At 40.2% G+C, this 14,343-nt stretch overlaps 1 protein-coding gene across 2 annotated transcripts; it reads right to left on the bottom strand.

The window, feature by feature from the left end:
* Positions 1-3,651: 3,651 nt before the first annotated feature.
* Positions 3,652-14,343, bottom strand: MPV17 (mitochondrial inner membrane protein MPV17). Of its 2 annotated transcripts, XM_032217072.1 has the most exons (8): positions 14,233-14,343; positions 13,088-13,177; positions 8,091-8,206; positions 7,780-7,872; positions 7,235-7,330; positions 4,268-4,300; positions 3,937-3,989; positions 3,652-3,808 (listed from the first exon to the last, which is right to left on the bottom strand). In XM_032217072.1, the coding sequence occupies exons 2-8, from the start codon at positions 13,158-13,160 to the stop codon at positions 3,739-3,741; spliced, it is 534 nt and encodes a 177-aa protein (XP_032072963.1). In that variant the 5' UTR covers positions 13,161-13,177; positions 14,233-14,343; the 3' UTR covers positions 3,652-3,738. The 2 variants fall into 2 exon arrangements, with proteins under 2 accessions (XP_032072963.1, XP_032072964.1); XM_032217073.1 differs by lacking the exons at positions 13,088-13,177; positions 14,233-14,343 and adding an exon at positions 9,363-9,662.

Genomic DNA, 14,343 nt, shown 5'->3' with positions numbered 1-14,343 from the left:
TGTACAACAATTATATTTTGTTACGCTTGAGCTTTAACACCTCGCATTAAATCTGATAAGCGACCCAATTCTCGGATGTGACCGCCTTGCAACAGTAGGCACCCATTGCCTCCGCTCTGCTATAGAAACTGGCAGGTCTTGTACATTTTCTTTTCAACCCCCAGTTATTATTTCGGGCTCTCTTCCACTGGCTGGGGCACACAGACGGCTGATTTGGTTCCCGACGATCCGAGCTGAATTAGCTTCCCTCTAACTTTCCCCTCCCCGCTTCCCATTCATCTCCTCGTGCTACTTGGCCCCAATAGGAAGGCAAACATCCGCTAGCGAATGCCAGCCTCTGGGCAAACACCGGCCAGGTCCGCCGCCGCGAAGCGAGGAAGCTGCGATGATTGGCTGGCGGGGCGACCCTGCAGAGAGGCTCGACCGCGGGAGCGCGAGCGAGCGAGCCCTTTCCAGAGAGCGCCCAGTGCCCTGGGCCTGCGTAAATAGCGAGCATGGGGAGAAAGAGCGCGCTCGTGACTTAAAACTTTGTAAGAGGAAGGACGGGGCTCTGCTGAGCAGCCTTTCTCCTCGTCCTCGTAGGGTAAAAGCGGTTCTGGAAAGGCGGCGCAGCTTGGCACCCACCTACACCCCCACCCCCGCAAAAAATAAAAATAAAAAAGTGAGAAGTGCTACTTTCTTCTGGACGCTAAAGCAGAAGAGCCCGGTTATTTCACACAGGAGTTGTAAGGGGAGCAGAGGGTGAGCCATTCACTAAAATTCAAGAACATGGCCAGGCAAAGCAGAGGGGCAGCATGGGAGAGCTTCAAAGTCTCCTTAGTGCTGGGTTGATCAATTTCCAGGCCCTCTGGAGTTTTGGCCTGTTCAAGCAGCATGTAGTAGTTTGTAAAAGGGCAGGTGGGCATTACCCCCAAATACAGGTAGTCCCCGACCTACAATAGTTCATTTAGTGACTGTTCAAAGTTACATCACCGAGAAAAGTGACTTATCATCCTTTTTCACGCTTACAACCCCATAGTCACGCGATTCACATTCAGGTGCTTGAAAACTGATTCACATTCATGATACTTGCAGTGTCATGGGATCCCCTTCGGCGACCTTCTGGCAAGAGATGTCAAGGGGGGAAAACAGATTCACTTAGCAACCATGTTATTAATTGAACAACTGCAGGGATTCACTTAACAAATGTGGCAAAACAGTCGTAAAATGGGACAAAGCTGAACAAGTTTCTCACTTAACAAACTTTGGGCTCATTTGTGGTCGTAAGTTGAGGACTACCTGTACAGTCATCAGTGTTTCTCATTTGCAGCCACTTCAAAATCTGTGGGCTTCAACTCCCAGAATCCCCTGCCTTCATGTCTACCCATCTTGAAATTGCTGAGGTTGAGAAATACTGATCTATCGGAATGAAAAGTGAATGGCCATTTGCCAGATAGTTTTCTCCATGCATTTGTCACATTCTCTTTAAAAGCCTGTTTGTCAGCAGGATAGTGACTTCCACACCAACAGTACATTAAATTAATTTATTCTGAACCAGTTTTGAATCTGTCGCACTGGATAATTAGGGGTGCAATTGTCATTATGCTACCAGTGCAGATGCACCAATCTGGCCTTGTAACTCGGCTCTCCGGAACTTGCAAACATTATTTGCTTCTTGAGGAACAATACCCAGGGCTTATTAGATCTGACTTCACTGAAGTTCAAAAGTGAAAACATTTATTCATTTGATTTATATATCACTTTTTGTACAGAAGCTCATGATAGCATATAGTATTCCCTATTTTTCTCTCATAACCACAAACCTGATCAGTAGATTGGCTTGAATGAAAGTAACTAGTCTATATACATCACTTTATGAGATTCCATGGCTGATGGCAGACTAGAATTGGGTCTCCTTGATCCTAGTCCAGAACCTTAACTACTGCACCATATATGTATTCTATATGAATGCCTACTTTGTAAAAAACTAATTCCAGTTGGCTTGGACTAAGCACCCTATTTTTCATAGTAATCATTTTGATTCCTTAGAATCAATCAGAACCCAAGAGTCAATCATTCTTACATGATACTCATCAACAATGGACTTTACATTGGCTACAACTGTGGGCCCTGGATTTTTTCCCTTGAGCTTTAATTTGTTCCTTGTCAGCCAAATGCGTCTTTTGTAGTGTTATAACATTTATCCTATCCAGTCTGCTTAGGTACTCACATTTATTTCTACTTAAGCCTTCTACGTTTAGTTGCAAAATATGGATCCGGGTTTCCAAATTTTTTGTGAGTTCTTAAAAGAACTGTTAAATTAAAAAAAAACATATGCTGACACTTTAAATTTGTACATTGAGGATTGCATGATCTCTGTAGATGCCATATGCATATACTACAAATAAATCAATACTGGAAGCTTCCTAAGAGATTGGTTCAATATATGGAGATACCCTCTAGTTACCATGGCAAATTGCCACTAATAGATCACTCCATTAATTTTCCAAATTCTTTCCAAAAATTAACTTAGCTGTGTATCAGTTGGACCCCCAGCATCCCAGTATTTCAAAAGTGAATTCAGCAATAGATTCCATGCTTTGCATTCAAGTGGCCTCAGACCTACCGTATTTTTCAGAGTATAAGACCCACCAAGATTTGGAAGAGGCAAATAAAAAAAAAGTTTCTGCACTCTCCTAAGCAATGCACAGCCATTTTGGTGAAGGGGGCGGAGTTTCGGGAGGCAAAAAATGCTGTATTCAGTGTGTAAGACACACCCAGATTTTCAGCCTCTTTTTTGAGGGAAGAAGGTACATCTTATACTCTGAAAAATACGGTAGTTCTTGATATGCCAAAGCAAGAGTAGAAAAGTAGCCTTAAAACACTAAAAAGCCATTACAGTAATATTTATAGTAATAGGCAAAATGGAACAAATGTCTTATTCCATGGCTTAGTTACACAGGATGCTTGGTCTGGTTACTGAATTCTCATCAAGTTAAAATTATGCATTAAATTCTAAACTAATTGAAGATTGCTTACATGATACAAGAAGCTACCAAAAAGCTCAATATAGGTAGTTCTCATTTGGTCCTACACTTGGGACTGGCAATATGATCATTAAGCAAAGCAGTTGGAAGTGAAACCGCAATTGTAGTTACAAACTTACTTCAGCTTTCCTTTGCTTTATAGACCTGCAAATTTCATAAATGTAAGGATTAGTTGCAAAGTTGCTTTTTCATCATTGTTATAACTGCTAATGGTTACTGTATAAGGCAGTCGTTAAATGAGAAGTGTATCCTGGCCTCCAGGTATAAAGGAATTTCTTATGTTCCTAAAGAATAGTAAACGTAGCTCAGAGAAATTAGTAGTTTTCCTACAAGGCCCTACCAAACACTCTACAGTCAAGTACCTAGTCCTAGATGATTGCAGCATTTCCTGAGTTCCACTACTACACAGTGTATCTTCAGTTCTGTGAGGCAGCTGTGATAGCTGGTCTGATTCTTTAACGGCTAATAGCAGAGTATGCAGAGCAGATGTTTCTTTTGCTCAATTCTCCTTTTCAGGGAACACTTCGGGCTTTTTCACAAACATGTCTTTGTGCAGTTGCATACGCTGGTTGATTGGGTATCTTTGTGGTTGGCATATGGTATGTATCCTGGGTTATTCATCTGTTTGCATTGCATGAAGAACAGAGAGTAAAGAGAATCTGCAGGTGTTCTAATAGGATTAAGCATAGTTCTCATGTCTTCCCATGCCAGGTTATAGTTTATTGGCTTTCCAGGAAAGATAACTGTTCCAGATAAGGGCAACACACTGGACCACAGGAAGTCTGGAGATGGAAAAAGAAGAAAAAAGTCAAGGACAACAACATTGCCAATTATGGATTTGACTGTTGGCGCATATGCATGTAGGCAGTGTCAGAAGTAAGGGAATTTAGGCAAGAAAAGCAGTCTATACCTGTAGTTCAAGGGGATGAAGTAGAAGTTGGCAAGCTGAACTGCTGGCCATATCTGAAAAACAGAGACAGCACCATTGGAAAAGAGTTTGATGAAAAGCAGCCACCACATCGGCTTTATCCCACCCACCCAATAGGAAAAGAGAAGCTGACGTCTGTAGCAACCATAACAGGGCTGGAACAACTGAATGGCCAAGCAAGTCTACAGGGTCTCTGGAAAATATGGAGGAAGTTCTTTCTTCCACCAATCCGCCTAGCCCTAGACAATCTCTCTGCAGGAATATTCAAAGGAAGGCTGACAAGTCCCAGCAATAGTATCTGAAGGCCACTCACATAGTAGTTGGTGATCAGAGCGTCAGGGTAGTCCTGCAAGAAAGCAGAGGTGAGAAAAGTAGGTAGGTTTGTTGTATGTGTCCAACTTTGAGGGACTTATACTGACAGTCCTAAAAGAGAACAAAAATCACAGGGAGGAGTTTTTGAAGGCTCTAAGGCCAGATGATAGCTCTTCCTAAAGTCAACTCTAAATCTGCCTCTCTGAACAGTTTCTCACTGCCTGCATTCACACACTGTGTTAAGTTGGGGTTTGTTTTACCCGTGACTTAAGGATTTACTGGCCTTACTCATACAACATATTGACAAAGCATACTTTGGGTCCCATCAATTCAACTGTGTCATCTGATGGCACCCAGAAATGTGCCTTCTCTTGTCATAGTGCCTGTTCTCTGGAAAAGAAAAACATTTACCCTGATATTCACATGGTTTCCATCTTAACCTTACTTAAACAAGCCTTTAAAACTTAATTCTACCACAGTCTTTGGGCCAGAATAAGTAATGTTCCTTCATGGGATATTTGGTGTCTTAAATTACATTGGTTTTTTCCCCTGGATTTTTTCATTCTCAGATTATGTATAAAACTATTATTTTACAAAATGAAATGGTCTGTAAATGTCTAGAAGAAATAATCACTAATTCATGCAAATATGTTCACAAGAACAACAACAAAGCCCCACCCGCATGTGCACAAACTTCAATGGCTGGAATTTCTATCTATCACTTTTCCACCATCATCCAAAACATCTCAGACAGATTCCTGTGTGATTGGGAGCGAATTCAGGAAAATAGAAGAGATGTAATGTAATTTCTCCTTTTAGATCTTGCCTTGAGTCAATATTTCTACAGATGGTCTTTCTCAATCAGTCCTTTCCCTCTAAGAATGGGTTCCATCAAACTGCTTGGCAATGTATTCTTATGACTCATCATTGCTTAGCAATCAAAGTATTATAGTACATGCAAACATAAGACATGAGAATTCTTTGCTGAACAAGGAAGAGCAAACAGAAAGCATCTTGCTATGGCATCGTCATAACATGCTGGAGATGCGTGGCCCCTTAACCAAACCTGCACTGTGTGACTCAGAGGGGCAGGCAGGCATCTCACATTGCAGAATATGATGGACCACTAACCAAGGAACAAAAATAGACATTAAAAAAGCCATTCAAGAGTATGACAGAAGTTGGCATAGTTCAAAAGACGGAATCTTGTATCTGAGGCAGCCTTGTGGGAATTAAAGTTGCTATGGAAGCTGTGCATCTATCTTTTTAAAAAAAATTCTTTCCATCAGATATAAAGTATATTGAATATAACTGATCTTTTTTTGTGTGGCTGTTAGTACATGGTGATTACTGGCAACAGTATTTTCTTAAATTCTCTAGAAAGCTTTTCAACATAGCGTTGATGAAAACCAAAGTATTTGTCTAACTTTCTGCTTCTGCATAATAATGGAACACCTTTTAAGAATGAGAGGATAAAGATAATGAAGAGATGAATATGTCACTATTGACCAGTAACGATTTTGAAATTTATAAAAGAGAAAGCAATTCGATGGCTGTAGAGGAAAATTAAACTGCTTGCTCTTCTATGAATTGAATTCCACAATTTAATCATGTTCTATGTTCATTAGTAGCTTCTTTAGTCTATTTGAAATCTTCCCCATTCAATGACACGGGATAATAAAATACTATATTATAAGAGAGCGAGCAAAAAAGCCTATCTGATGCCCCAGGTTTTCTCTTCTTGCTATATTTCTGTTTGCGACTACTCTGCAAAATATTGGGGGGTGCTTTCTTTGAAAAGGAGATTGACCCAGAGCAGTTTAAAAACAACAACACTTGACAACTTCTAGCTGAGAAATTCTGGAAGTCGAAATCCACGCAGCTTAAAGTTGCAATGTTTGAAAAAACACTGTCTTAGAGAATTTCTTCTATATTCCAGATCAAAAATGCTTACCTGCTCTTGTAGAAAGTTTAAGAGCAGCAGCTTTTTTTACTTTGACTTTGTGCAACTTTCAAAGAATCATTTGCATGATGGCCAATTAATTCATTCAGTCGTGAATACACAACTACAGGGAGGATGAGTTTGTTGCATGTTCTTGGGAAACTGTTTGGCAGAAGCCTAATCAAAAGTGACAATGAGACAACATTGTGGAATTGCAAACTAGCTCTGCAACAGGGACACTATGAAAACCAGATTTGTGCTTTTCAGAGTCACTGAAAAATGTATGAATGTGACAAAAATGCCTACTGTTGAGTTTGTTGATTTGGAGAAAAGAAATAGGCTTGAATTAGAGAATGTTTTGCACAAAAACATAGATGGTTGGTTGCTAAATACATAAGACTAGTATATGATGTGAGTAAACCATGCATAAAAATAAATAAGTTGTCTGGCTATGCCATTTTGTTTATTCCTTTACCATATTGTTTTGCTAGTTATTTTGTTGTGTCAGCATTTGTTGTGTTTTATATTGTGAGTCTGCCAGAGTTGGCCTGGAGTCAGGTCTTGCCAAAGTATGTATGTATGCCTTGAAGTTGAGATGGGCGGCAAATAACTTTGATAAATAAATATGTATGTATGAATATAAAAATAAGTAAAACTATTCACTAAATACATTTAGCATAAGATAAAGATGTGTGATAACCCTTTGGCTGGAATGTATTTATAGATACAGATAAATGCATAAGGAATGTTTGTATAAGGTTAGATTTAATTATAGTATATTTTCTTTTCTTTCCTCTTACCTTCAGCCTTCAGTTTCTTTTGCATACTTCTTACTCTTTTCCTGCATTTTGTATAATGCTGTCTATTTGCAGTGGAACAGTGTGATGGATAAACATGCATGTTATTGCACTGTTTCTTTAAGGAAAATTGGCTGAAGAAATGGCAAAGATTTTAGACCCAGTAAGCAATCTGCTTCTTTGAAATCTCTGTACCCATATCTATCTTGATGCTAAATTTGGAACTTACCTCCTTGAGCTTGCTCCAGTTCCGTTCCAAGGATAGACCGTTGAGTGCTCCCGCCAGAGTCAGAAAACAGGCCAGGAAGCAGGGTGCGAATCCAAACTGTGTGAAATATAGATAGGAATACAAGAGAGATTCAGGAAAATAAGTGAAGTATACTTGGCCTATGAAACAGAAAAGGAATAGAAAAAAGATATCTCAAGGTGGAAGGGGCTCCAGTAGATCTTGGTCTTCCCCACCAAATACAACAAAACCAGACCCAGAATGAAGATGATAGCTGAGAACCTGCAGCTTAAATTCTTGATGTGCAGCATTTAGTAAACAACACTTTAATGTAGGGGATGGAGCTATGTATGCACGTATCAAGCAAGATGGGAAATTCTGCAAAAGGTAAGTTGCAAAAATGCAGAGATTGCAATTCAGTCATGGTTTGCTCTTTTGATTCTCAAAATCTACACAAAAAGAATTAACAAGCAGTTAGGCAGCCATTTTTGGGAGGGATGTTTGTGTGTGCCCCTCCCACCACTTGAATTCACGAGGGTTTCCCTAACCTGATCAAGCAGCATCTTCTGGAGTGCAGCCACTCTGGTGTTGCCTAGCACCAAACGATCCAGGACCAGGTACCATTTTCCAATGACTGGGCCCTACAAAGGTTGGATGGATAGCCGTCAGAGACAATATTGAGGCAGCTTCTGCTCCCATCCTGAGCTTAAGTATCCAATTTGTTTTGCATATGTCTCAAAAGAATCAACTTTATTGGTTCAAGGAATAGGTCTAGTCATTGCACATATATCAAAACAGCTGGAGCAGCTGGAGCTCTAATGAGTGCCCCTCCCACTCAGCACTCATAATTTTCACTTACCACAAAGCAAACACCAATGCTCATCATTTTTAGGGTCCGCCAGCCATTGTGCCCAGACAGCCCTCTTCTTTCAATCATCTGCTGTGAAATCACATCTCCAGCACCCATGAGAGTCCCTATAATACAGCATTAATTCAATATTGATCCAATCAATTTTTCTGAATGCCAGAGAACCTTAAAGCTTAAGCCAATATCTGATTTCATTTTTAATGTTTGTTTGTGTGCGTGCGCATGTATGTATGCTTTGAATCAGTGTTGACTCCTGGCAACCGCCTAGCCAAGTTCCTGCATTTTTCTTGGCAAGATTTTGGACATAGTTTATCATTGCCTCCTTCCTAGGGCTGAGAAGTGACTGGACCAGAGTCACCCAACTGGCCCTGGAGCCTTCTCTACACCAAACTGGATCATTGCACCAAATTGGCTCTGACCTTTCCTTTATCTATATTATCTCTGCTGTCTTCTCATTTCATGTTTTCTAATTCAATTAGTTGCTTCTTGTTTGGGGAAACCAGAATTTGCCAGTGCCTTTCAATTTTCTAAACTGAATCCTAACAGAAGATTCCTCCTCTTGTGAGTTCCTAACTATGTTTTACTCTCCATGTTTCGAAGTCCGAGACACTGAGGTCTTCTACACACAGATGAATTCTTGTGCCTAAATAAGAAAATGGGAATGAGTAGCTCAAGCAATTCCTCTTTGACAGTCAGTTTGCACGGTTGGAGAGTGGTAGACAGGCGGAGTTTTGAGATCCTATCACCAAAAAAATGTGCAAGAGTATCTGATCAAAGCAACTCTCCTTTTGATTTACCTAAGAGACGTTAAAAGGCTCTTGCTAACACCCAGGACTAAATTTGGGAAGCTACCCACTGCAGAAATTGAGACAACAGACAACATGAGTCCAAATCACGTCTTTTTTTTTTTTTTTTACTGAAGTCTAGTCTGGGGAAGGGGGCAGAGCATTTGGTCCACTGACTTCCAAACGTCTCTGCCAACAACTCTTGACGTCAAGCCTCCCTCCTTAGGTAAGACTCAGCCAGCTGGCAGAGAAATAAGCCACAATGCCTGGAAGAGCTGTCTCTCCTTCCCTTGGAACTGACTGAAAAGGTGCAGCAAGTGCTAAGAGTCAAGGGCAAAAGAGGAGATCCAGCTAGAGTAAGTACCACTTGTACAGAAGCTGTCTCAGTTTCCTCTATGAGTTTCCAGACTCTCAGGAATCTGCCAAAAATACAAAGTGATTTCTTGGCTTTCCGGATAAATGTATCTGTTTCACTTACTCCATTAAATGAGAGTCATCACATTGCAAAAAAACAAACCCAGATAAAAATTGTTAGGTGCTGGATACTTCAGAAAAGCCTTGTCCAGAGGATGTAACACCACACACAATTTATACCACATAGGGAAGTAACATAATGCATGATGTCTGTGAAACCTTTAGAAACAATCAGGGCAAGTTTCCTCCTGCAAAGTAGAAACATACGAGGAAGTGGAGTTAAGTTCAGGAAAAAGACATATATTGTTGAGTAAAAAAAAAATTGACAAAATAATTTGATTGTTGCTAGGAAACTAGCAACAATACGATAGCTCAGTGGCTAAGACGCTTAACTTGTCGATCAGAAAGGTGAGCAGTTCAGCAGTTCGAATCCCTAGCGCCGCATAACGAGGTGAGCTCCCATTACTTGGCCCAGCTTCTGCCAACCTAGCAGTTTGAAAGCATTAAAAATGCAAGTAGAAAAATAGGGACCATTTTGGTGGGAAGGTAACAGCATTCCGTGTGCCTTTGGCATTTAGTCATGCCAGCCACATGACCACAAAGAAAGTCTTCGGACAGCGCTGGCTCTTCAGCTTTGAAACAGAGATGAGCACCGTCCCCTAGAGTCAGGAACAACTGGCACATATGTGTGAGGGGAATCTTTACCTTTACTTTTATCCTTACCTAGGAAACTAACGATCAGTCTTTCAAATACTGACCACACGAAGGACTAACTCGTGGTATTTAAGATTCTCTTGTTCAGATGCACAAATTTCCTTGGTTGAGATATTCCTCCCAAAAAGATAGGAACCACTTTCTTTGGCTGAAGTATCAGGAACATCATAGCGCTGGCTGAATTTCTAACTCATTCATTGATAAATACACAGCTACTGGAAACAAATGCACTTTCCCTGATCCATTCATTCATTCCTCTATACAAGGTGGGGGTGGCACCTGAATGATGCAGTTGGCAAGCCTGCTGAGTGTAATGGGATGAGTCTCTCTCAATGCCAGCTACATCGCAGAGATTGACGACTCTCTGGGCGATGACTTCACCTACATGGAACTTTGGGGGGCTGCCAACTTTGCTTGCTAGTCACCCCTACAACAAACAGGCAGATTCCATTACACCTGATGGATGGCCCTGGGACGGAGTTGTCAGCAAGAAAAATTAGGGAGGGGAAAGATGCAGGAACAAGTGCACAAGCATTAGCACAATGGTTCCAGAACTTGTTTAGTAAAAGCCAATCTACAACAGCAGCGTATGTTCACATTTAATGAAATTAAATGCAGTAAATTAAATGTGCAAATTCAAAGCTAATCAGATCAGGAAAAGACCTAATTTAATGAAATTAAATGTAGTAAATTAAAAGTGCAAATTCAGACCTAATCAGATCAGGAAAAGACCAAGTACATGGCTTTATAAAATGTTATTTTTTAGTTAATATTAATCTTGGTTACCTGTTTTTGCTTGGCATACTGTGTGAAATCAGTTCACTGGTTAGTTTAGTGAATTATACAACTCAGAAAATGGATTAATTCATTAACCAGGTTTGCATGTATGTAGCCACTGAGGACCCAACAAGTGCAATAAACTAGTATTGAGAACTGACTCTGCTTTGTAAGGAACTCCATATCTGTTCCAAAGGTGCTTTTCTTCAAAGGGCAACTGGACTTTCTTTTTTTTTTCTTTGAAAATATTTCACTTCTCATCCAAGACACTTCTTCATTCTAACTAACTAGTGGGAGATGGAAATTTTTTGTACTCATCCAGTTATTAGCACTCTGAGAGTTGTTGAGGCCACTCAGGGTTTCAGGGTTACCTGAATCAGAGTGCAAACAGGTGTGGAACTTTCTTGGGTCTGCTGAAAAGAGTGTGTTGTAAACAGGAGATCGGTGGTATTATATCGTTTCCTATCTGTTGAGGGAGAGCTGTTCAATTTTAACATAGATGGCCTCTATGACTCCACTTTCAAACCAGTGGTCTTCTCTATCCAGAATGTGAACCTTAAAGGTAAAGATTCCCCTTGCACATAAGTGCTAGTTGTTCCTGACTCTAGGGGGCAGAGCTCATCACCGTTTCAAAGCCAAAGAGCCAGCGCTGTCCGAAGACATCTCCATGGTCATGTGGCCAGCATGACTAAATGCCGAAGGCGCATGGAACACTGTTACCTTCCCACCAAAGGTGGTTCCTATTCTTCTACTTACATTTTTAAATGCTTTCAAACTGCTAGGTTGGCAAAAGCTGGGACAAGTAATGGGAGCTCACTCTGTTACGCGGCATTAGGGATTCAAACCACCGAACTGCCCACCTTTCTGATTGACAAGCTCAGCGTCTTAGCCACCGTGTCCCTTGTGAACTTTAAGCTTATCTTTAGATGCTGAATTATGAAAGTCTCTGAAAAATTATCCATAATGGAGATATTTCTCTCAGTTCCATTTTTCTGCTAGTAGTGAGGGATTTTGCAAGAGGAATATGAAGAATAGTATCCTTGACATAGGTCAAAGCAATTTGTGCAATGTACTATAAAATGTGGCCTGAACAAAAGGCATCAGAAACTCCTTCAGGAGACAAATCCTAATGATTCAGCAATTTTCATTTTCTGTGTCCATACAATACACGCAACCATAAACTAAGGAATGATGAGCCTACAAAGCACAGCATGCAAAAGAAGAAAAGAAAGAGTGTTAAAACTAACCAAGCCTTCCATGCTGTTTACAAAAAGCTGCTAGCATTTACATTAAATGACCAGATTAAGTACGTTCTCAGATACAATCAGCAAAATCTTAACACCAGTCTTTCGGAAGCCACAGTCAATTCCTCTTGGATTAACTTAGTTTCAAAATTGTAGGATAAACTTAAAATTTATACTTTTACTTTAGCAAATGGCTGGAGTAGTAGTAACAGAATGAATCCTCAGAGGAGTGGCAGAAAATCAATTTAATAATTAGAAAACCCTCAATTTCAAGATCCTAATTTCCAAGTTTCATACCCTGTCAGTCTTTAAACTCTGAATAAGCACTGAAGTGAGATCCCATCCTTAGAAAAGGCTGAGGAAAAACCATTTAGATTTTTGCAATAGCAATGTCTTTTTCCTGGCTCTTCATAATTTGCGAGCCTCTTCTATATTTTGCAGTGATGTTATTACATGAATTTTGAAAATTGTTCATTTTATTGGTTTACAATTGTAAGGATTTTATTTGTCTATTATGTTTGTGATCTGTTTATTGATGTAACGGGTAAAAAACATACCAGTTGCTGTTTTATTGTATTATGATTGGCTGCTTTTCATTTTAGCAATTGTGAAATCATTTATGTGACTCATCCTGAAGGTGCTTTTTTTTTCAAAAGGCAACTGGATTTTGTTTTTTCCTTGAAGACGTTTCGCTTCTTGGATAGACATGGGACAACCATGACCTGAATGACTGAAAATCTCCATAGACATTATGTGTTTTATGTAACTTATTTAGTAAGGAAGACATTCTGAAACGGAATATACATGTAGAAACTAACAAAAATGTTTTTTATGCTGCTGCCACTCTCTAGAAGACAGAAGTATACAAACTTTTCTGTTGGAGGCACATTTATGTATGTTAGATTCTTGCTTTGAGAACTACCACAAAAGGAAGTGGCTGTAATCAACTAGCATAATGAACAACCAGAGGAACAAAGGAAGACAACAAGCAGCCAGAGAAGCGGGGAAGCGTCCTATTTCTTTTCCAGGGCTAATGTGCTTTAGCTCCTCTTACCAGCTGTGATGATTTGCACCTTCCAGGGGTGCTGGACCATCAATCTCTGGTAGACTCTCCAAAAGGTTGCCATATCACCTAACACAGCTTCTATAGTACAGAGAAGTGAAAAAGACATTGGAGCACAAGTTCTGACCAACAGTGCATTATGTTTAGAAGCAGTACCATTCTCTATAGTACTGCAGTGAAGAAATATTAGATGATCAAAATACAGTAATGGCCTGTAAAAAGTTGCCCCTTTTCTTCAGAAGTCTGTATATTTTATTTCATATTGTTGGAGCAGTAAAAATGACAGTGGAACTAATGAGCACAACCACTGACACAGGACCCAAGCCGAAGCCAAATAGCTTCACTCTGGATTCTTCACTGAGTATGACATTTGTTCTCAAATGGCTCCTTCCAACTCTAGGATTCTATGAAATACTTTTCTTATGTCTGTAACGCCATGCTGGGCGGTTTACATTTATCTAATAGTTACACTAGTTCAAATATTCTGATTCTCTGCACTTTCCATACATTAAATGTGTTTAACAGCACGATTATCATGCCTGCATACATATTCTTGTTCTCAGGAAGCGTGTTGATGGTATGTATATTTTCCTGGGAATAATTATGTTTATTAGAAAATAAATTACCATGGAAAAAGACCATTATGAGATATGCAATATCTGACCGACCTTGTCACTGATACTCCATCCGTTTGCCTCAGTAATTCAGCTCTGCCTTTGCAGACTGTCAATCAGGCTTTACCAATAAAAGAGACTATTTGTAGATTAGAATAGAACTTTTGGGGTCCTTGGTGCTCTCGGAGCTTGGTTTTTCTCTTGCCGACTTTTCAATGAGGTACCTAGTTAGTAGTGAAACGTCGGCAAGAAAATAAGCAAATCCCGAAAGCACTAAGAACCCGACAAACAGGCATTTTTAAGGAAGGGGAAGGGGAGGGAGGATGAATCTCACGTCATTCTTATTTTAATACATTTTACCGGCCAACATGCGAGCTAGGATCCTTTTTTATGTGCACGCTCGCCTCTTCTAATTTCCCTTCCAGTTTCATGACGCCTCTGAGAAAGTTAACCCATCACAAGGCAGACTACAAACCCCACCGAGGATAGGCAAAGGAAAACTTCCACCACCCTCGCCCGCACCTCGTAAAATCAGCCGCCGAACCTCGCGCACGTCTACTTAAGAGCGACTTTTCTCACGCCTTTCCCGGTTTTGAATAACTCCAGTGCGGGCAGGCACGTGTCTCCACCGAC

This window comes from Thamnophis elegans, chromosome 4 (assembly GCF_009769535.1).
Source record: "Thamnophis elegans isolate rThaEle1 chromosome 4, rThaEle1.pri, whole genome shotgun sequence".
Classification (NCBI taxonomy): domain Eukaryota; kingdom Metazoa; phylum Chordata; class Lepidosauria; order Squamata; family Colubridae; genus Thamnophis; species Thamnophis elegans.
Note: the sequence above shows the minus strand (reverse complement) of the source record. Positions and strands in the feature narration are given on the sequence as shown.